Raw genomic sequence first — 24,901 nt, forward strand, 5'->3', positions numbered from 1 at the left:
TCTCTCCCTCGTAAATGAATCAAAGGAGAGAGAGAGAGGGAGACAGTAGCTCATGTCCTCACATTACATCTTATTAAAATATTTAACTGAGCTGGATCATGCTGTTGCATGTAGAACAGCAAACTTCCGGTTAACTAGCAAATATCGTGTGATCAAATCAAGTGAGAAAAATTCAAGAAATAAAAACAGATGCCGAAAATGCTCAGCAGATCTAGCAGCATCTGTGGAAAGAGAAACAATTAATGTTTCCGGTCAGTGACATGTCGTCAGAATTGGGAGTACTTAGAGGTGTAATGGGAAGGCAGAAGGACAAAAGAGATGATGGTGCAAGTCAAAAAAGAGAAGGTAATGAGACAAGTGAAGAAATAAAAGTTGTGTCTAGAGAAGGTGTAAATGTGAAAAGCAAAGTCGTCACAACAGCTGCTGTCCAGAAACAAATAAAACAGAAAAAGAAATGGAGCAGTGATTATGATCTGAAATTGTTAAATTCAGTGTTGAGTCTGGAAGGCTGTAAGGTGCCCAGTCAAAAGATAAAGTGCTCTTCCTCTAGCTTACATCGAGTTTAATTGGAACAGTGCAGGAGACCGAGGACAGAAAGGTCAGAGTGGGAATGGAACAGAGAATTAAAATGATGGAGGCTCGGGGACATGCTTGCAGACTGAACAAAGATGTACCTTTGTGATCACCCAATCTGCATTTGGTCTCCCCAGTGTAGAGGATACTGCATTGTGAGCAGCAAATACAATATACTAAATAGAAAGAAATAAAAGCAAATTACTGTTCCACCTTGAAAGGAATTTTTGGGGCCTTGGATGACAGGAAGAAAGGAGGTAAAGAGGGGAGGTATTTCATCTCCGCTTGTATGGGAAGGGGTATTGGCAACAATTGAAGAATGGACCAGGGTGTAGAGGAGGGCACTGGCCTTTCGAAATACTAAAAGGGGAGGGGAGGGAAGAGCAAGGTGTGTTTGGTGGTGGCATCACGATGGAGATGGCAAAAATGGGGAAAGATGAAATGACGAATGTGGAGGCTGGTGGCCGTCTTATAAGGCAAAAGGGAACCCTATTGTGGCTCTGGGAGAGGTGTAAAGGGTGAAAGCAGAAGTGTGGGAACTGGAACAGACACGGTCAGCATCCCTGTCAACTATGGTACAGAAGAATCATCGATTGAGGAAAAGGGAAGATCCATCTAGTGCTGAAATGGAAGGTTACAGAACAAATGCAGTAGCAATGGAGAAATTGGGAGAATGGAATAGACACCATGCAGGAGAGGGGCGAGGACATGCAGCAAAAGTAACTGAGGGGGTCACTGGGTTTCTGGTGAATATTGATCAAGAGCCCATCCCAAGAAATGGAGACGGAGAAGTCGGGAAAGATTCGGAGGTGGATCATGTGGAGTTGAGGGCAATTGAGGAAATTGGAAGCAACGTTTATGAAATTTTCCAGTTTGGGGCCAGTTAGGAAGCTGTATTGATAAAGCCACCTTGGTACCAGATAAAGAGGTGAGATAGGGGACCTGAATAGGACTGGAACAAGTAACGTTCCACAGAGTTCGCTGTGGTCCCACTGGCTGCACCCTTGCCTCTGCATCTCGAGGTTCCGGGTACAAGTCCCACTCCAGGGCTTGAGTACAAAAATCAAGACTGATACTACAATGCAGTACGAAAGAAGTGATGCCGTTGTTCAAATGAGATGTGAATCCATGGGCCTGCTCGGGTGGCTGTAAAAGAACCCATGGCACTATTTCGAAGAACAGGGGTGTATCCATGGTGTCCCGGCCAATATTTATCCCTCAATCAACATCGCAAAAAACAGATTACTGGTTATTTTCATATTGCTGTTTGTGGGAGTTTGCTGTGCGCATATTGGCTGCTATATTTCCTACGTTATGCTAGTGACTACACTTCAAAAATACTTCATTGTTGGTAAAGCACTTTGGGATGTCCAGTGGTCATGAAAAGCACTATCTCAATGGAAGTCTTTCTTTTTTGACATATCCAACAAAGAGGCAAGCATTGCTAGGACCCATATGGGTTCCTATAGCAATCCCTTTTATTTGGAGGAAATGCATGGAATTAAATGAGAAGTTATTAAAGGTGAGATTTTCAAGTTCAGCCAGATGGAAGAGAATAGCAATGGATGGAGAGTAGTTGGTCTTCTGTTCCAGGAAGAAGCAGAGAACTCTCTGATTGTGCTAGCAGAGGATGGAGGTGTGGAGATTCATTGCCCATTGTGAAAAGGAGGCACTTAGGGCCAGGGAACGAGAAACTGCTCAGGTGGCAGAGGGCACCTGAAGTATCACTGATATAGGTGGAAAGAGAACAAAAGGCAAAAAGATTTACTCAAGATAGAAAGAAATCAGCCCTTGGGGGCAAGAACAAATTGAAACAATGGGTCGACCAGAGAAATCCTGCGGGTGAGTCTTGGTAAAAACAGGCGTTGGGGGACTGTGAGATTGAAGATAGTGGAGGGAAGATCTCCAGAAGAGAAGAGGCCAGTGACAGTTTTGGAAGGGATGACTTCTTGTTCAGTGGTGGGATCATTGTCCTGTAGGAGGTAGGAGAAGGTGTTGGAGAATTGGCATTCAGCCTTCACTAGGTAGCGATAGGTATAACATATAATATCAGCACTACCCTTGTCAGCAGGTTTGACAGCAATGTTGGTGTTGGACTTGAGAGTGTGCTATAAGTTCATAGAGAGATAAGTTTGAATGAGTGAAGGGAATAGAGAAATTCAGATAGCTGTCATGCAGGCAGCTCTTGATGAAAATATCTAGAGAAGGTAAGAGGCCAGAAGCAGGGGTCCAGGTAGAAAGAAAATTCAGAAGATGAGAAAGGGTCCACTGTGTAGGCATGAAGGCAACTGAAGAAGAGCTCTGTGGTGCCAAGTTCAAAATTCATTGAGTTGGGGATGTAAAGGGATGAAGCTGAGGGCTTTGTGGAGAACTGATTGTTCAGGGTCAGTGGAGAATGTCAGAAAGGATCATGAAAACCCAGCAAGAGGTGACACTAGAAGAAGGGATGGAGTCAGAGAAAAATGTAGGGGAAGATGGATCCAGAGGAGGTTTGGGTACCTTTAAGTTGTTGATCTCATGACCCTTGACACCTGAAAGGAACAAAGTTTTTTGATAAAGTGCTGGATGAGACAAAGGATGAAATGAAACTGCAGACAAGGACAGCTTTGAGATAGAGTGAGCTGATACTGCTGTCGAGAATGTGATCATGATGGTGTACAGTTTGAGCGTGACTTTCAGGTTGCGGTGAGAACAGTGGTTTAAGGAACGCTGAACATCTTAGAGATAGCTGTAATCATGGGCCAAAACATGAAGGGTGGAATTTCAGTTGGAATCAGCGTGGAATAAGTCTGAGCCAGAGATGGTTGCTGAGCAAGGAAATGTGGCAGTGAAAGCAAATTTTGGTAGATACCTGATCAAACACAATAAGGAAAACAAAAAGTAGTGACGTTAAACGAGGTCAAAGAAACAAATAGAAATCCCATCAGAAACTAGAGCAGAATTCCTTCAAAGGTCACTGACCTGAAGCGTTAACTCTGTTTCTGATCCCGCAGATGCTGTTGAGTATTTCCAGCATTTTCTGACTTTATTTCGGAGTTCCAGCATCCATGGTATTTTGCTCTTGTTTTGGAGTAAACCTCAAGATTTTGATGCAACGCACAGGAGTTTTTACAAGAGATCCTTTTTTTGTAATTGTGAGAATGCCTATGTTGAATTTTTGAAAAATCTAAAAGTTTTAACCAATAAAAGTTTATGTTTTAATGGGCTGTTTCACAGATTTGCATTTGTCCAGGAATTAATTCGAATGTTGAAACTCTTCCTGCAGTAATTTTTACTTTAATTCCTCTTTTCATCACCCCTGCTGCAGCCTGACTGTCTCAATGGGGGGGATGAGCCACTTAAAACACAAGTTCTACTCTGAGCCAATATCCTTTTAAATGAGACACTAAACTGAAGCTCAGTCTGCCTGCCCCAGTGATGCAAAGAGCCCGAAGGGATTATTTGACAATGGAGTTCTACCAGTGTCTTCACTAATAACAACAGCACCAGAAACTCATTCACTGGTCATTCATCTAATTTTCAGTTTGCCAGAAGTTACTGTGTCCAAATAGGCTGCTACGTTTACCCACATAACAACACAACTACATTTCAAAATCTAATTTATTGAATGTGAAGGACTTTGAGAGATGAGATAAGATGTCCTATAAATGCAAGCACTTTCTTAAACTCTGACAATTAAATCTGACATCTCTATCGACTTTGCAATGCATTTAGTATCCCTTTTGTGAATGAAACCATACATCAGGGCTAAGGCGTTCGGAGATGACCACTATTGGCTCAAATTATCTAAAAATTACTTTCCTTAAGCATATGCTTAAATACACAGTGCTTACACACAAAAAAACTCTAATGTTAAAGTTCAGGGAGCTGTTATAAACCACTGAAAGTTTATGATTTCATTCGAACCCTGGGTTAGGTTATAGCTTTAAGACATTCATGCCTCTGGTTTAGTCATTTGTCTTTTTTTGAAGTCAAAGGAAGTTTTAAAAAATTGGAGAGTGATGGCACTGTATGTGACAATACTGACCTTTCATCTCTGAAATCTGGACATAATCTGTCTAGTTTGACATCTATTAAAGGTTTCAACTGAAATGAGTGTGGGCAGTTTCAATCTAGTTTCCATTGATGCAAGCTGCCTTGACTTGTAGCTGGCACCAATAGAATGAAATAGGTTGAGGGGAAAGTCAAAGATGGTGAAGAGTAAGGAAGTATATCTGAAGTTGAACTTGATTTGTGTTGTCAGAGTAATAGTAGAGGCCATACTGTATTGCACTTAACCTGTAAAGGTTAGTGCCAGCTTCAAGGAGGAAACTAGTGCTGCCATTTCTCCCTTTTAATAAGACAACATACACACAAGTTTTAAAGTAATATTCTGCATAAATAGTTTTCTATAGGATTTTTCATGTTACACCTATGAATTTCCAACTGAATGGCTAAAAAGTCTATTACCAGTCAATTGTTTCTGCCTAAATCAAGCAATGGCTGTGTTCATTACCCGTTTATAAAGACTTAATAGATTTGATACTCTGTTTTATCCATATATATTTAGATTTAGTTAAAGTACAAATCTGAATGATATAATACAAGGTGGTACTGGAAGTAAGTTGCTATTTTTTTGAGGAGTACTTGCTGCTGCACAAAATCATATTTCTGGTACTACTGTTTTACCGTTAAAATCTTCACTTGAAGTAATCTGCTGCATACAAAGCTTATGAGTTTATAAGCAGTAAAGAAAGAAATTGCCTTGTTATACATTTGAAAATCACAGAGTATCTGAAAGTTGTGTTAGAACTAAATGTTTGAGAAAATAAAAGCAGAACAAACTCAAGGGAAAACTGCCTGTTTCATAAAAATATTAAAGAAAGCTCAAGAATTCCATCCGATCTTTCGAATGTCTTTCCTACTTTCCACAAGACGTTTTTATTTAAAGAAAAACGCTTTATTCAGTGACCTGTATCAGTTTGAAAATAATTCTCAAGATTTGTATTTTCAATTGGGTTACATTTGCTAGTATTGACCTGAGTTGATGCCTTACAATGTATACCCTTGCATTATTATTACATGTTCACTTGGCTTTGTTCTACCAAAGCTAGTTAAATAAAATTGATTTAATGAGATCAAAAAGAGGCATTGTAACCTATTCATATGGTGTGTAACGCAAGATAAATTCACTACTTTATCTGTAATCTGAAATAGAACAGCACAATATATTAACGCTTTTTTTTTTATCCCTATCTAGCGAGCAAACCTGTCATAAATGGCATGTTAAGGGACCCATCTCAGATTCCTGACAGGGTTCTAGCTAATCAAGTCTATCAGGTACTGTATTAATCACAGTTATCTTTTCTAGTGACATTTTGTGTTAAATAGTGGTTCACACACTCACAGCTAAAGTAAAAGACTTTATACTTCATTTAATTACTGTCACTGTAAACCTTCATACAGATCAGAGTTCACAGCAAAGCCAATAAACTATTTGCGTATAAAAGCTTTTTTTCTTTTTAATAGCTTCCTTTATTGTTCATGCAAGCCATGCAGGTTCTATTTTTTACATTTTAAAATTGAACAGTCCTTGACAGTCTTTTGAACCATACTCGGGTACTGTAAATTGTAATTGCAGTTCTCGGAATACTATTTGCTATAATAGTTATCTGATTTACCAGTGGATTATCTGACTACATATTTAATGCACTTTTTCATCTCTTATTTGCTTGCAGTGTACGGTGAACGACTGCTGTTATGGACCATTGGTAGACTGCATCAAACAGTATCTTTTTCCATAAAATTTAAGACTGAAATTGACGAGCTATGACTCTGTAGATGAGATGTGTCTAGCGTAACCTGACATCAAGTTCTGCTTCACATAACATGTGTTTCATACCCTACCCTTGTATTTTCAATCAACAAGGGTCACGGCAAACCTTATTCCGTCTTAGCCACAGACATTTCAGTGTGGACAAAATGATGTTGTAAGAGGGAAACAATAGTAGAATTCACTGCTTTAAGGCTATGACTAAATTGCAGCAGTGCTATTTACAAGATTCATCAGATCTTCTTTAATAAAAACTTGGATTGCTGGAATCAGGTTGCAAGTTTATTCAACTCCGCTAGATTTTTAAACTGAGCTTCCATAATCCGATCTGAGTTTCCTTTCATGTATTTCTATGTTGCATTTCGAGTATTAAAAACAATAATTGTCCTGATTTTGTTTTACCAAATAATACCTACTAAGGTTTCAATGTTAACTCAGTGGTAGCACCGATCTCCAAGTCAAAAGATTGTGCATTCAAGGCTTACTTCAGCATCTTGAATACTGTCTTGAATACATTTCAGTGCAGGGTTGAGGGAGTGCTGCACTGTCAGATAAGATGTTAAACAGAGGCTCCGTCTACCATCTTTAAAGAGGAGCAAGGGAGTTCTCCCAGTCTTATTGCCAATATTTACAAACATAACAAAAAACATTGATGTTTGAGGTACCATGCTTTGCACAAAAGGACTGCCACATTCCCCTGTATCACAATGGTGACTTTATTTGATAAAATGGATGTGAAGCACTTTAAGGGGTCATAAGATAATGAAGGTGTTACAGAAGGGCAACTTCTTTATTTTTTTAGTTGATAGGTACTGACTGAATTTGTAAAAAAAAACTAAAACTTGGATTTGTTTAACACATTCAACATGGAGAATGTTTTTTTATTGGAATGTTGAAATAAATAAAATGGATAAAGAAGCATGGGATAAACGATGGAAGGGACATTTAGGAGCAGTTACCTGAAAGCTTGAGTGAAACAATAGGCTTAGAAAAACACTTAATGATAAAGAGGCAGATAGCTTCAGGGAGGCAGTTACAAAGAATTGGACTGGGACAGTTAGATGCTCTGCTACCACTGATGGGGCAAAGAAAGCAGGAATTGGAGGGTGCAGGATGGTTCACAAGACTGAAGGAGTTTGCTGATATAAGGTGGACCAAGGCCATAAAGGGAGTTAAGATGAGTACATAATTTTAATTCAGAGCATTGAGAATAGGAAATCAAGATTGGAAATGGCAGTTAATAGGTAAACAGGACTTGATGTTGGACAGGGATATGAGCAGCTAAGTTTATGGAGGATAGAAGGCCTGTAAGGATCACATTAGAGAAATCTGGTCTAAAGGGACAGAAGCATAGATAAGAGTCTCAGTGGTGGTAGAGGCAGACAATATTGCAAAGTTGGAAGAATGTGGTCTTGATAATTCATAGATTTGAAGCTTAATTCTGGGTTGAAAGAATTCCAAGTTTTGGACAACCTGGTTTAACCTTAGCAATTGGCCATTGAGAGGTTGGTGCCAGTGACAAGGGAGCAGAGTTCATGGGTGGGGATGAAAAAGATGGTTTCACACTTCCTAATGTTTAGATAAAGAGAGTGTTGGCATGTCCATGACTTGATGTTGACCACACATTCTGCCAGCCCAGGGGTGGTTAAGGGAAGAAGTGGAGTGTTCTAACCGATCTTTTAACAGTGTTTGCTTGAGCTCAAGATGCTATAAGCGACTATTCTTTTGTGATCTCTTTCTTTCTCATGTGAATACACATATAAGATAGAGGAGGTATTTTGATCAAATCACTCTACTGATATTATAGACTAAAAATTAAGCTGGAGTGATTCAATGTCACCTACCCTTGTGATTTAATGATTAATCTGCTCCTATCAAATGTTTTTAACCTATAATATTCTAATGTCTACCAGCTAGTGTTTATTATGAAAGCTCATCCTGAGTTGCTTAGTGATGCTTTTATTGGCAGTATTCAGCTGTTCAAGAGTAAAGTTTTTGCATAAATTAGAGTAATGCAACCCTGCAGGATATCTGATCAGAAGGTTTATAGCTTTATGTGAATCGTATGCCAGTATTTGTGATGTCAGAGTTCTAGTAAATCTGTCGCGTATGCATTAACTTTGTTGTTAAATGATGTAAAAAATTGTTTGAGACTTTAATTATCAACTTATTAGACCTCCACAAAACATCAAACTCTGAGGTTTACGTAGCTGGATGGTTTTACACCAGGGCAGCTTCACACTGTCTGAGATTGTTGTGCATTGACACTGTTTCTCTGTATGGCATACTTTAACACAGTTGTGGTCTTTATAATCTCATTTGGCAAGTTTTATCCCTGTGTCCATGTGTCTTAGTCACTCTCACTTATAACTTCAATGTAACCCATTTTAAGGTTTTGTTATCAAACCATTTTATATGGAATACTTTAGACATCACTTGAAATCGCAGCAGCAGTGTCCTATCAGAATATTTTTTTGTCAGTTCAAGTAACAGCTGTTCATGTTTTGCTCCTGATTCTGACCTATTTCTGATGGGGTGATTATTCCTTCCTTCCCATGTCATTGAATTGAGAGGGTTGAGCAGTTTTTTCATTCAGAGGGATACTATGTGCCAAGACGCAACATCAGCAAATATCAGTGTAAACCCAGACCAACTGGTTTTATTTAAAATGTTCCTTTATTACATAAAGCACATTTGTGGAAATAATTCTTTATTGTGGCCTCCAAGCGAAGGGATGTTGGAAAAAGATATTTTGATGTTGTGCATCAGTACGACAGTGTAAAGCGATCTACGTTGATTGATAGGTCAGGAACAGTTTACTTGATCCTGTCTGGTTGTGTTAATAACACCCCCCGCTAAAGTCATTTCATGATCGCAACATGTTTCTTGCTCATCAACTATTGACAGTTAGTTCTTTTTTAAAAAAAAACCGTGATGAACATTTAATAACCAGTGCACATCAATACACTCTTACTTTCATCTAGCACACTGATAACCAGTTGCATTTACACAGCCTATGTCTCCCACAATACAGTATATCATTCACATGGATTAGTGCAGTGAATTCGATTTGATGTTGATGTTCAGCATTGAAGCAGAAATGTTTCATGCAAAATTTTGTGTGATGCTATTATGTGCTCAAGTTTTTGTTGTAAGCAAATCCTCTGCCATCAGGATACTTATTCATTTTTGTGTTGGCCAGTTTTTTTTAAAATGTTGTAAACAGTGAATACTGGTAACTTTTTGAAGGGTTGAGAACAACTTAATAATATGAGGAAATTGAAATGACATATCACACAGCTCAAGCCTCCCAATAAAATAATGCTATCAACTCAGGTATGAATTCAATTTCCCTACTTAAGTCTCTCAGTAAATTCTCAGCTGCTACCCAAATGATATTGTCAGAATTTGCAATTTTAACCAATAATTAAGAAATAAACAGAAAAGAAATGGGTGGTCAAGTTGATTATAACCTTGTTAATTTTATAAAAGGACGCCTCTTTAAATGCACTCGTCATCACAGTGATCCTTTTAGCTTTGGATACTGCAGAGTTTGTTTGATCTATGATAACTTGTAGGAGGTTATATGCTTTAACCCGACCACCTTTCAATTTTGTTTCTAAAATCTTTGAGTCAAAAAATAGTTTAATTGATTTTTGTTCTTGTTTAAAACATACTTTGTTCATGAGAAATTTCAGTTACTGAGAAATAAAAATAGCTGATTTTTTTTTTGTCAAAGCATTTTGAATAATTCGTGGGAAGAAAGCACCACTTAGTGATGTAACAGGCATTGCAAGTAGGTCATGAAATTAACATTGGGATTTCTATCGGAGCGGCGCCCATTGATATCGTAACAAAACAATAAGCATTTGAATATTTTTACAGTCCATTTTAAGATATGTGTTTAATACATATGTTAGCAAAATGTGTCAAAAGAAACTGTACTCTTTGTACAGTATCTGTTTTAAAAATTATGAAATTGTTGCTGATATATAAATTAGTTATTCAGATACCTTAGTTAACAAAGACTATGCCAAACCTATTTAATATTAAAAATGCTGTAGCTTTAGTAGATCAGGTGATTTAAGCAAATCAATTTCAAGTTAAGCTTTGCGAAGATAATATATTGTGAAGGATTGTATATTGATTTTAAATATTAACTATCTAAACGTATGTAAAACAGCAACAACAAAATAAAGTCAACTTCAGCATAAATGTCAGGAGGCTGGTTTTTCAGAAATATTAAGTTAATTCTGGGAAGTTGCTGAGGCCATTTACATGTGTTTTTCTCCATGGACCATGCAGCAATGCCACAACAGATTTTTAAATGCATCAGCTATTGTTTAAATAGTACCTGCAGTATTTTGATACGTTTTTGTTTATTTTGTTCTTTTCATTTATTCCCTTCCAATTATGTTTCATTGTTCCATCCCACTTGAAGGCAATGACTTTTATGCTGGGACATGATTTCTGTAGTCATTGACAGTTAATTGTTATCTTGCCCAAGTGGCATCCTTCACCCCCAAACCTAAACAAGAGAGTACCAATGGGCTCATCAGCCATACTGTTATCACAGGCAACCTTGATCCTGTTTTTACTGAGAACTTAACACACCTTCAGTAAGGGCCATAAGGCAAAAACGTAAAGAACCCAAATTCTTTAGCACCTTATCATATGCCTCAGAAATATTCCAAACTCCTTTACAAAGAATGAATAACATTGTGCAGTTACTGTTGTTATGGGTCATGCATAGCACCTAGGAAGGTGAATCAGAAATAGATTCCCTAGCCAATATAAGCCCTTTAGCCTTGAGGCTATGAGCTCATGATAATGGCCCATCAAATAACCTGGCTGGGATTGGCTAACAGACCAACAATCATAAATTCAGACTCTCCTAAACACCTGCTTCACTACCATAATACATTGTACATGAACATTACATAATGTGCTTTTTTATGCCCCCTTAATATTTTCACTGGTCTGATGGGGTCAGTGAATTTTCTTGGAAGAGTTCAAAGTACAGTTTGAAATAATTCTCTTAATTTTGTTCTTTGTATAACTTATTTGTTGAACAGGCTATTTTAAATTCTAATTAAGGTAATGTTGAACAAACTATATGGCCCCAATATATGATATATTTGGCAGCATTATTGAAATTAATCTTTCCCATTTAACAAAATATTAACCAGCTTTCTTCAGTCCAAACCTTTGATGGCCCATCAAAGGTTAATTTAGGTTGACTTTATATCAGCATTGATGTTCTTATTGTTCGTCCAATGTAATGTGTAGTTAAAAATATTGACTATTATGAAGAACATATTCTAACCAACCGTTGTTGCAGTCATGTGTATCATCAACATCCCTTCCTTAACTTACAACCCACAGTGCCATTGGACAAGAGCATGAAATTCTGCTTCGTGAACAATTGCAAAGAAAAAAACTATCCTTTTTAGGTAAGAATTTGATCATAAACAATTTATTTCACAGCTGTTTACTTGAAAGGAAACTGCAATACGTGCATTGTATCTGTAGGGCTGAAAGAAAAGCTGAGATGATTGATGCTGTGCATGTTATCTTATATTGATTTAGGACTAGGCAGGAAATCAGATACCTAATACTCTTATATATAGCACACGTACAACCTTGTAATTAATATTTTATGGAATAAGTAGTTGGAAAATACCTTTTTAATATCCGCTTCTGTTAATACTTTCGCTATCCTGAGATTATATATATGATCCGTCTCTTCAGAGACTTGAAATGTAGCACAGGGAAACATACTTAAGAGGTGGTTTACATATCAAAGAAAGGAGTTGGAGGAAGCAACTGTCTGATGTGTAGAAGGTATCCTAAAAGGAAGATAAACTAACAATTACTTGATCGATTCTTGGAGTGGAGAATTGCATAATAACTTTGGACACATGCATGTTTGTGCTTGTAGAAAACAGTTTTTGGTTCTGTGTGTCTGTTGAAAGTCTTTAAGTAGATAATTAATTTGGGAGTTTTATTTTCTCTCCCAACTAATATAAACATCTGTGTTTTTGCTTAAAGCACAAGTATTAAGTATCTAAATCAAATTTAAATTTCCATTAAATATAGAATTGCAGTTTATTCTTAACCTATCTTTGACCGTAAATTAACACTGCCGTCAGAAAAAAATCACCCTTTCACTGTCCTGTGTGTGGCATATTGAATAGCCATTGAACTTCTTGTCTGTCCTGATACAGCATATTCCTGAAGCAATACACTATTTTAGCCTGACTGTTGGGTACGTTTTTCATCAAATTGAGCATAGTTTACCTATTTTCATTGTATTGTGACACATCGTAGGCTATGTTGTGTTTGCAGGTATGTGCATCTTCTGAGGGTTCAGTACATTGATGCAGTACTGTGTTCAGCACGAACAACCTCAAACTCAGGGCACAGTTACTTAGCACAAAGATTAGTTAGAGCACTGGGTTTATTGAGCATTAGGTGTGGGGAAGATTTGGACAGCTTGTAACCCTTGTGGGTATTTTGGTGGTTAGTGGCCCATTCGTATCTCAGTAAGTTGTGTCTCGTTTTCAAACAGTATGGGTGTTGTAGTTCCACAAGAGCAGTTTGGGAATTGCAAACCCCTGTATCTACATTTAGACTCTCAATCTCTGACTGTCACTCATACACACAATTTATCAATTAGGGTTGGAAATCCTGAGAACCCAAGACTTTGGTTAAATTTCCAACTTTTGAGACTGAAGCACAATTCCATCTCCCCAGCTAGATTAGCAGGACAGACTTCCAGACTGGAAAACTCCTGTAGGCATTTAACAGCGTTAAATGAATCATTTTCTTAGTAAGTTTTTGTGATTTTCAGAAATATGCTATTAATGCCCTTTTCTCAAAAATATTGAGAAACAATAATTTTAGTGATTTGATTTGTTTTGGCAGTGACTGGCTAGTTCCTTTTAGGTAGCTTTGGATAAAAACAAATGAGGGATTTGTATAGGTTTGTGCGGGCTTCTGGTCCATGACTGGTACTTCTTGTTTATTGGCTTATAATCACTTCTTATCTACCTACATGTCACAGATTGAATTTTTTGACTATTTTTCCCTTGGACAGGATTTGGAAATTAGTTACATTTAAGTGGCGTTTTTTTGAATTAAAATTCTGCTTGGTTATTTCTGCAGGCACAGAGACATTGAAAAGTGTATCTATTATTAGACCAGGTATTGAAGATATGATTAGTAATTGGCAGCAGACAATAGTTAATTCATTATCTCATCTTGCGTTTCTTACAAATATCCACCCATTATCATTGGGATGATCTCGTCATTTGACCCAGAATGAGGTGCCTCCAGAGATTTTGCTCGAGTTAGGAGGTGGTAGTTGATTTCATTGACAGGTATACTGGTGAATCATGGAAACAGGAAGAAGTTAGAGGGACAGTCCAGCTATTTCCTGTAGCCAGAGCAGCATATGAATTAGCAGCAGGAATAGGCTCCTCAAGCCTGCTCCACCAACAAAAATGGATGGTCTGTTGGGAGAAAGTGAAGAAAAGATCAAGCTAGTTGATTGGGCAAACAAGTATTATGGCATCAATCAAGCCCACATATGACTTGGCTTGTTTTAACTCTAAACTGACCAAAAGAAAGTATTCAGCTGCTAATCCAGGGTAGGTAGCATGGTTTATTATTGTACTTACTCAACAAGAGCAGTTTGAAGTTAAGTGAAGTGGTAAGTTTTGATTCCAACTTTTACTCTGTACATTCACTTGCTGTGTTTGTAAAATAAACAATTCATATGTGACCTTGTTTCACTAAAGTAATCTCAATCTAACTACTGAAAGATTGGAGCAGTACGTGTGAGGGCCCATGTGTGAGATGATGTTCAGATCAGATCAGAAAGGCTTACGATTGTTATACCCCAAGTTATCTAGCCACATGATTAGAGGGTGGGTTGTGGATGTGCCATCATTGAATATATTTAAGGCTGAGATGGACAGAATTTTGGTCTTTCAGGGAATGAGTGGATATAGGGGCAGGCGGCAACATGAAGTTGAAGCCCTGGATCAGCCATAATATTGAATGGCAAAGCAGGCTCAATGGGCCATATAGTCTTCTCCTGGTTCCTGTTTCTTACATTCTTATGTGGAAACATCCACCGTAATGCAATATATGGGGCCATTTATAGGATGCCAAGCACTGGCAAATATGACAGAATATTTAAAGGGGGCGCAAAATTTTTAATATATTTGCGTGAATCAGCATAATTAAGTTAAATGGCTATTTGAGCCAGTCAGGTATAACAGACTTCACACGTGATGCTTTGCAAGAGTGACACAGTCTGAAATGTATGTTCTCATGGCCAATGGATACATATTTAATTAACTGTTCAAACACTCTTCCTGAATATTATAACTTTTGTTTGAGTTAGTTATCTTAAAACTACAAATGTATGTGGAATATGCTGATAAACCAGACCTTGGAAAATGGCAATTTAAGCAAAAATAGAAAACTGGTGTTGTTTATATAGTGATAGAGAAGTTTAAGATCCACTCTCATGCATGAACTAACTTGATAACATGTATATCAAAGTATGTTTTAGTACTGAAACCTTTGGGTCTAACAATGAAAAGACTCTTTCTACATAAAACAAATAAAGCATTGGGAGAAAAAACTTCCAGTGGCATTTTTACATGAACAGTAATCCAAGGTACAAATCGTTCCAAACAGTGAACTCCAAAAGATTAACTTGTTTTTTTGCAATCTTCATTTTCATTGGGAACAATGTCACAATGGCAAATGCTAATTATCCACCAAATAAAATCCCAGAAATAGTTACATTAAAGGCATATAATTTATTTGGACATGAAATTGTGTTGACCTTGGAATTTTCTCATGAGGCACAACAGCAAAACTGTCAGAGTTTCAGAACATTGGCCATGAAAGTACTGTCCTCTGCTGATAAATGGATTGGAAATTGGCTACCCAGCAGTGGAATGGGCCATTAATTTTAATCAGAGGTGATGTGAAAAGGAGAGTAGGCTGTACCGCAATGTCAACAGCCCAGTAGGTGTTAAGAGAGACCACACAACCTTCTCTGTTACTTGTTTTAGCTATTAGTTTAGGTTGGGTGAAGACAGAAAGGCATGTCTGGAATTGAATGACCAGGTCACCCAAAATGTAATGGAGAAATCAGGTGTTTCAGAAATAATAACAGCGAGCCACTTAGAGTCAAGGACGCTTTACTGACTGGACAAGAACAGAGCATGCTGACAATTGCCAGGGTTGCAAACATTTTTGTATTTAAACAGTACATAGACTTGTAAGCTTCTGTATTTGCAGAATTAAATATGAAAGCTAATATTTTGTAAAAAGGCAGCATTTTCACTTTTAAACTACCTTTTGACTCGGTCCAAGGAAGTGTTTTGATATGTGATACCAGACAATAGGATATCTGAGAATTAGCTATCCCCCCCCCCCCGCCCCCCAAACTCAAGTCTTCAGAGGAACCCTCAGAAATTATAAATTTCATTTGATTATCACCTGAGACTTAATAAGGGTGATTTTTCTGTGTGCGTCCAGGTTCACTGGATTGCATGGGCACTGTCAATGTTGGAAAATTGTCCAAGTCAGAGTACATGCCTATAAAAGAACCCACCCTATTTTCCTTTCAATCATTTAACTATGAGAAAAATCGGGCAGATTCCTCTGGGGGAAAGTGTTGTGACTTGCCTGATTTTAATATTCAAACTTGCGAGAAAATTACTCTTAATGTGCTTAAAAGAGCAGGAAGTAGCCAATGTGAATATACACTTGTGTTTATTTTCCCAAAAAAGTGCCGTGTTTAAGTTCCACACAATGAATTGCTTGCATGTGTTACTTTGAATGTTCAATAAGTCATTAGTCTTGGGGTCCCTAAATTCATTTATTAAAACCAGTTCTTCATTAAATTTTAGAAGCATCATGGCTATTGTGAGGACATTTGGTTTCTGCTCTGATGTAACCTTTTTTTTTTGGTGTTTTGCATATAAGTTAAATGCTAATGTATTACATAGAAATGGAAACATGTACTAATCAGCTGCTACATTCACTTCAACTTCTCTTTGTCTTACTTGTGTAGATGAAGATCAATTGCGTGCTAAGGGCTATGACAAAACGCCTGACATAATTTTAGAGGTACCAGTTGGTAAGTCTCTGCTGGCCTACTAATCAGTCGTACAATTATAAAAAGCGTACATTTCTCATTTGTTGTACTCTACACAAAATTGATAAGTTAGCAGATTCCATGGGAGGAACCACTGTGAAGCTTTGATTCTTTGACTCTTTTGGATGCTGGCAATCCGGGCTACCTTCCTGTTGCCTATTACCCTTAGTTCCCTACCTCCTGCCCCCCACCACTGTTGTTATAGTGACATTGCTGCCAATCCCATTCTATGAGGTGCCTTTCTTTGCACAGATATATTTGTCTTTTGTCCTGGAGCGTTCTTTAAATTTTTTTCTATTTCTTGCTTTATTGCTATGCAGTCCGTCCAAAATTCAAATTTTCCTTCAAGAGTAGGAGGTTGTTTCCTCCTCCTAATGTCCATATTTGGTGTCCAATACATAGAATATACACATGCATACGTATTATATGTTTACCATGTCCTACGTACGGTGAACATCCATAAAGTATCTCATCTCAAACGTCGTCTTCTCATCTTGAAGGTGTTAGTAAGGCAGGAAAATCATTATTAGCTAAAATAACCACTGTCAGGTTACTAAAATTGACTACCCTCATTCTGCCATAATATGAATGCCAAATGTTTATTGGCAAGGCAAGTAGGAAAAGCTGCCAGTTCACAATGAACAGGCGCCACAAAGTCATCTGGTCAAATTACTCCTTTTGCTTTCAAACCCAGCAACATGAAACCAGCGGCAAAAGGGAACAATCAGATAGCTCAAAATATTTTTTGGAGTTGCTTTCAGCTGCATTTTTCTTTCTTGTTCACAAAAGTGTGTTTATAATCGATGCACAAAAATAACGGAATTTCCCCTCTTTTCTAAGTGTTTGTTGATGAAGTACACTTTTAAAGTTGCAACTTCAAACATTGTAATGTTTAGTCAGCACTTGTCATGATATCTATGCTCATTAGGTGGCTTTCATGTGGCTGAATTTATTGATATCTAACATATCGTCATTAGTATACATTCCTCCTTAGACATGAGCCTCAACATCGGGGTATGCCATTAATTACTGATCCATTCTTCTTTTGAAGTAGCAGAAAACTCCATGGCTTTGAAGGCCCAAAAGGTTGTAGGTCAAACCCAAATCAAGACTTTTGCACAGTCTTACTACAATATAGAATGGAGGGAGTTAAGTTGCAAATCATTGTCATTGAATGGCAGTGAACCAGGCTCAAGGAGTTGCATGTCCTCCTTTTCCTATATGCTGCATTGTCAGAGGTGCTTTTTGTTTCTTTTTGTCATCCAGCTATGTGACATTGTCAAAAACCCATCAGCATGCTTCAGAACCTTCAGACAAACTATTGGGAAATCAACACTGGTAGAGTTTCTGTTTGTCTTATGTAGGATGCACACATCTATGAAGGGGCCCATCACAATCACAATTACCATCCAGAAAGCTTAGGGATAAGTTTGCAAGATCTAAAATTAGGAGAGACCCAAGTGTTCTCGGAGAGGGACTGCTGGATTCTAATTAGCTAATACAGTGCAACACAAGGCACAAGCAAGCTTCACACTGTCCATCGCACTCATTAAGACTTAGCTTTTATCTGGAGCCAAGTGAGAAGAATTCTAGCTTCCATTGGTAGCTATCATTCCAGACAAGCTAAATAAGTCGTCTTGGTCACTTCCTTATCAACAATATGCTGGGATGCTACCGTTTCACCTGGCTCAGGCAATGAATTATTGAGCTTTCCACAGGATTGATTCTGTTCCAATCTCTCATTACTGGCTGTGTCATCTCACCTCAGAGATTATGCTTCACCCTTACTTTGGAGAATAGTCTTCAGTTGGTTATTAGATAACCAGCTTGTTTGAGCTCCTCTTACATGAACAGCAGATGCAAAACACTCCTCATGAGTGGTATGGGGTGCAGCACAGCTCATCTTAAAATGTGAGTGCTTTGGCACCATCATTGTTGATTACATCGCTAATGCATATCATATTCCATTGTACATGTTGCAGCTACTTCCTCTGTCTGTAGGAATGTGTTCTCCTACTTACTGTTTGCATATCTCTTTCCAGCTGCTGATGTTTCATCGCCTCAAGATGTGAAACAAAGGCCCCATTTACCTATTTAGATGATTTAGATGGCATTAAGTATCTCATAATACAATTTGAGGAAAGGAAGAGAGCTCTTCCAATATCCAGGCCAGCATTTGTTACTTAACCAACATGTCCAAAAACACAGTTGTCATTCATAGTGTTCCTGTTTGTGGATGTTGTGTGCTGCTGCACCTACCTAATAGTACAGTTTAAGGTGGTTCATTATGTTGGAAACATTTTTTGATATACTGAGACTTGTCAAGAATATATGTAAACACAGATCTTTCTCTGCAGTCATTATTTAGAAGTCATTAATTGAATACCTTATCCCTTCCCGGCTTGTCAGGTAGAGGTACTGATATTAAGTCATTTAAGGGAACTCAGGTTAAAGGACTTTACTCACTCGAGGTCAGCTGCAGGATCTAACTATCTCAATCTCAGGGTTCCACAATGCCATCTTTTTCTTATTCTGAAATTCTGTCATTGATATGGATTTAATTCTAGTTACTCATTCTGTCACATCACTAAATTACAAGAAGCATTGAGATATACACATAAAATATATAAACCTTGTTTCTGAACAATTTTTCTCTGGAAATGAAAGACTAAGTGTAATGTCCATATCAGATTATGAAACTTTCCTATGCAGTTCCTAACTTTCACAGTAATTTTCAGTGAAAACTTTGTTATTTGAGTTCCATCTGCCTTAGAAAAAGGGGTGTGAAATAAGAGCAAGAAAGCTTTTTCCACATCCCAATGAGACTTCAGCTTCTTGGCTCTCTTGGAAAAGAACACCAAATTAGTTAATATACTTATTCAAGAACCTTTGTTAAGTTTGACACTTTTTTAAAGGGATTACTTTGTTTGGTATTTGCAAGTGGTGCATATCATAGATATCTCTCATACTTCCTCTCTCAGGGATCCAGGAGTCTGGACAGTAAACTGCTGAAGGTTTGATGTTGCTGGATGTGGATATCATCTCAAAGACTTAATACCAATGTGAATTACCACATGATAAGCCATTCCTCGTATAATGAAGGCTGTGGCCCAATAAATAGCAGACCTGTTGGTCAGTAGCATTTGGTTGCAGAAGGTTGAGGTTCAAGCAAAGTGTAATGTCTTCATTGCCATCATACAGACCCCATTTCAAATCTCTTCATCGTTAAGTCAGAATGTGCAAAACCTTCTAAGAGTGAGATAGTGGACTGGAGACATCTCTGAGACCTGCTAAATTGTGGATTTTTTAAAAATGTGTGCGCTATTAACTATGTTTTAAATTTACTATGCTTCATATTACGGTATTTTTACTAAAGCATTCCAGAATCAGCTTGATACAGTTATACTGACGAGTCTCCTTGACCATGGCTCCAGAGAATTCCTTCAGAACTCTTCTCCCCTGTTTAGAAAATTTTACTTACAAGTCCTTATAATAAATGTCTCATTTGGAGAACTGAGAAAACAGTAAAAAAAAATTTTTTGCTACCCATTTTCTGCCTGTTCGTTGGCTGGCAGTCACCTTCTAAATGATGTCAAGTGCCTACTATTCGTGTGTGAACCTGAGAGCTGTGCTTACAAGCTGATTGCAGAAAGCTTGTGTGAGAGGTTGCTGGGTAGCAGCTGAAAGGACAAACCTATGCGATCTTCTGTCTCCTAAACCAGGGACATTGAGATTAGCTAACTCAGACACTATTTTCCTTATTTTTCTTCTGTGGGTAGGAATTGGATGCTGGGATGTTTTTCATGTCCTAACCACCCCCCCCCCACCCACCCCCTCCCCATCCCACCAGCACCACTCTTCCCCCCACCCCACCACCATGTGGGGAAGCAGTCACAGCCCCCGACTTTCATGTGGGCAGGTTGGGCAGCCAATAAGTAGATGCGGGGACAGGAATGGAGGCAGAACTGAAAGAGAACAGACTTGATTTAGACCTCACGTGGTAGCCAATACTGTGGCTGCTGTTTTGAAGGTTCACTTGCTGGAACAAATATGGAGCAGGAAAGGCAGAGGGCTGGAAACCAGACAGGGCTGCCCCTCACTTTGCAAAAGCCCAACCTGAAGGCCCTCCTTCAGCAGTGAGGGAGAGGAGGGAGGGTGTCACCAGGAGAGACCACCCTCCCAGACCAAGCAGGCCTGGCCCGATGTGGTGGAGACAGTGAGCAGATAAAATGTAGTCCAGAGACAAAGGGTTCAGTGCAGGAATAGATTCCAATGACTTTATTCCCTCTGGCAAGCTGACTGCAATGCTGATGCCTCAGGACAGGACTTTACATATTCAAACACACCAGCTGAGGAGCCTAAGAGTCAGGCTGCCCCTGAACAGAGGAGGAACATGAGCCCAGAGCACTTGCTGACTCCTCAGTGAGGCTCAGTACACAGTGCTGTTCAGGACTTGCCAGCACTGTTACATGCAGCTCTTTATGAAAATAACTGGCTAGTATTGGCTATAGAAGCCAACGATGCCTTACCTCTCGCTTTTTGGTCCTTGCTGGAGAAAATGCTCACAATGCCTGCAAAGGAGCTGTACAGGAGGAGGGATTCCCATCTTATACATCGTCACCAGCATGAAAGATGGAGATCACCAGGATCACTGATCACGAGCAAGTAGGGGAAGGCAAGATGGGTTTCCTGGGAGAGAAGGTGAATAGAAACTGGAAAGCATTGTTTAAGTGGGTGCATTGGACCCCAGCCCGCCCAAAAGAATGCCGAAGACTCGGCTTCATTGAGAAGCCTCAGCACTGCAGAGGCTTCTACTTGCCAAAGCAAGTTCTCATGATCTCCTTTTGTACCTCCCACAGGTTCTAATGTTGCGGTGCAAAGACCAATTCTGGTCCCATTGCTGGGTGAAACCGTGCCAGAGCAGACTCAGAGCAAGCAATGTCACTCCTTACAGGTGTGCTCTCCGCCAGCGCAAATATTGTCATTGGGTCTCACTTATTGTTAGATAGGGTGGCACTGCATGATGAGCATGTCACGAGTAAGGGAGGAGGTGAGAGGCAGAGGGATGGAGGACAGCCACAGCCCTTCTCAGCTGGACGCAGATGCAGAGACTCTGGAGTCACAGGAAAGGCGGCTCCACTTAGATCAGCATCAATAGATGTGCTGCCGCATGTCAGAGTTCCCTGAGGCAGTGAGGGGGCATGGGCTGAGAATGAAGGAACCCATTCAGCTCATGTGCAGTGTGGTGCGATAGTGGCCAACCATATGCAGCAGTGCTCGGTGCATGCAGGAACTGTGCGCTGATATTCACAGGATATATGCCATATTATGTAGCCTGGACCGGACAATAGCACTGGTGTCTCGGGGATATTTGGAGGGGATGCTAATTTCGCTCCCGCTGATGGTCCCCTCTAACTATCCAAAGAGCCAACCAAAGGCAGTGACAGTTGCAGAGGAGGATGAGGGTGCCACCCCTCTCAGGATGCCATCATAGTCATCGGTCCCTTTGGCCCCTCTGATTGAGAGAGCTCTGTGCAACAGAGCCCATTTACACAGGTTGCCCCTGCAAAGGCACAGTTGCGGCACCATCTGTTGGTGCCTCCACTCGCAATCTCCATGATGAGGACAACAGCCACATGCCGCTCAGCCACAGGCAGATCAAGTGAGCAAGCTGTCTCCCTCTCCAAGGCCTCCAGGGGAGCACTGTGTGGAGGTGGCTAAGAGCAGAGCCTACTGCGTCGGGCAGAGCAATGAGTGAGTCACTGGGGTTTGCCTCACCTGTAACTTTGCACTTTTTGACATGCAAAATCTCTGGACAGTTGTGTATCCTTCATTGGCAGTGAGCTGAGCCTTCCAGGAAGGATCGTCAATGGAAATGTTCTCGTAGACAGCGCAAAATGAGTCTAGGCCATGTCATTCCTTCTGGGTTGGAGGGGCTCAACTGAAATGAACCAGAATCAGATGATCCCTGATGTTGATGGAATCCTAACAAAATCATTAAGCCCCATGCTGGACTCTTGCCTCCTCCTTGTGCGGTGGGGGCATCTTCCTCCTCATCTTCATCCATTTCATCTGCTTCTTCCTCTGGTAAGCTGTGTGCATCCAACACTTTACCTTCTATAAGGTCCACACCTCACTGGAGGGCCATGTTACAGAGTCCACAATGTGCAGCACTCTTGCAGGAGTGTACTGCAGCGCACCAGCTGACTGGCGCAGCTAATGGAACCGCACCTTAAGAGGCCTTAAGGCCTGCTCAGTGGCTGCCCTAATGAGCACATGACTTCAGTTATATTGCTTCTGTGCCCCTGTCCCAGGCTCTTGTGGAGGGGTGAATAGCCATCTCTTCTTCCTTGTCTCTCAGAATCCATCTGGAGTTTGGGTGGTGGAATGATGAGCAGCAGCAGTTTGGACTGGCAGCGGATGAAGGTGTCATAGCAGCTACAAGTAAAACAAGAACTCACATGCAGGACACTTCTGTTGCCATTGCAGATAAGTTGAACTGCAGCTGAACAGCAGCTCTTTCTGGGCATCTCAGCCTGTTCCTTGATGGTCACATAGATGCAATTAATGATGCTCTGCACTTGGGGGAATCCAGTGATGGAGGTGAAACCCACTGCCCTCTGTGCCTGTGAGGCCCCATCTGTTTGGAATTGAATGTACTGTCCAATTCTGAGAAGTAGAGCACAAGTGACCTGCGAGAATCAATACTGTACAACTGTTTGCAAGATGCCACCAAGATCTGCATCTAATCCAAGAAAGGAGCCAGAGGTGGTGAAGTTCAAGGCTACAGTGACTTTGGCTACTTGCAAGCTGTGGCAAGCAGTGCTACGAGGTAGAGGTGTAAGGTCTTGTGTTACGAGAGTACAAATCTCTGTGATCATCTGCCTGGAGAATTGTCAGTCTCCTGAGGCACTGGTTCTCTGTCATCTCAAGGGAGCTCTGTCTTTGACAGTACAGCCTATGCTGAGAGTATGATTTCTGTTGCCTTCCTGCCCCTTTGTCTCACTCCTTTGCCCTCCTAATGACTGTGGCTCTGCCCTTCCTGTGGAGGGTGTTCCTCCTCAATGCCACTGGATACAAAATCTGGGACATTCTCCTGCTGCCAGCTGCTGCCTTCCTCATGCTCAGGAGGCCTCCCAATGGTGCCTGGAAGCCTTGCCTCTTAAGGCCCCCTGATGCCAGAAAGGTGACAACCCACTGCACTGTCCAAACCCCTACTGACCACTCTCCCTGCAACCTGCACTAACCTGGTGGCGCCTACGTGCCAATGGCTGAGTCCCCCTTTGAGCAGTGCCCCATTTTATGCACTTAGCTAATTTGTTGGATGCTATGACTGGATCCCCACTGTGAATCTGCCTTCATGCACCTGGTCTGCTTCTACACTATTGTGGGACCTGTACACCCTCACCAAAATTTCAAAATGAACCTCAATGAATTCTCATTGAGTTCTTTATCCTATGTTTTATTATTAATCCTTGGGATGTGTGTGTCGCTGGCTAGGTGAGCATTTATTGCCCATCCCTAATTGCTCTTGAGAAAGTGAAGCTTCCTTCTTGAGCCACTTCAGCCCACAGTGCTGTTAGGGAGTTCCAGGATTTTGACCCAGTGACAATGAAGGAACAACGAAATATTTCCAAGTCAGGATGGTGAGTGACTTGGAGGGGAACTACCATGTGGTGGTGTTCCCATGTGTCTGCTGCCCTTGTCCTTAAGCTTATTAATGGATTGGTCTGGTTCCTAAGGCTGCCCTTCCCCCACCCCGGTGAAACTGGATGGTGACAAGAAACCTGTCGGTGCTCGTACTTTCATCATTGACCCACCTCTTCCCACCCACAGCGGCTCCTAAAAAGTCAGCCCTTGGCACTGGACGTGGGCCCTTCCCTTTTAGAAAAGAAATGAGGGAAATAGTTATAAAATTGCAGGATATTAACGTTGCTCACTTTGAATAGCAAAGTGGTAATACAAAGCTAAATAATATTGCCTTTATTCATTGCATAAAGAATTTAGGAGCATTCAAACATTATTCTAATGGATTTAACAAAGGCATGGACTATGTCTAAAGAGAGAGCTAAAAATTGAACAAGAGCTTGTGTAATTCAATTGGGAAATATTGAAACTATTGGCGGTGTGGTTTGGCAGCATGGAAGATGTGAAGTATTAAATGGAGAATGATGAAAATCAAATACTAGGATGGAGTAAGCATTCATGACAGGGGAGGTGAGGCATTGAGAAATTAGGAAAAGAATCAATAAACAAGTACCTAGAAGCTTGAATCATTATAAAACCGATCAAGTGAATTGTTTATATGGGGAATATAAGGAGCAAGGTAT

The 24,901-nt window shown here is 40.0% G+C and overlaps 1 protein-coding gene across 5 annotated transcripts in view; it reads left to right on the forward strand.

The window, feature by feature from the left end:
• cdin1 (CDAN1 interacting nuclease 1) overlaps window positions 1–24,901 on the forward strand; it is a 136,332-nt gene that overhangs the window by 56,486 nt on the left and 54,945 nt on the right. For all 5 annotated transcript variants that reach the window (XM_041215239.1, XM_041215234.1, XM_041215237.1 and 2 more), the window contains 4 exons: window positions 5,813–5,892; window positions 6,291–6,340; window positions 11,771–11,838; window positions 16,488–16,553. In XM_041215239.1, coding sequence (XP_041071173.1) covers window positions 5,813–5,892; window positions 6,291–6,340; window positions 11,771–11,838; window positions 16,488–16,553 — 264 coding nt within the window. The remainder of the gene's footprint in view (window positions 1–5,812; window positions 5,893–6,290; window positions 6,341–11,770; window positions 11,839–16,487; window positions 16,554–24,901) is intronic.

The sequence above is a fragment of the Carcharodon carcharias genome, chromosome 20, assembly GCF_017639515.1.
Source record: "Carcharodon carcharias isolate sCarCar2 chromosome 20, sCarCar2.pri, whole genome shotgun sequence".
NCBI lineage: Eukaryota > Metazoa > Chordata > Chondrichthyes > Lamniformes > Lamnidae > Carcharodon > Carcharodon carcharias.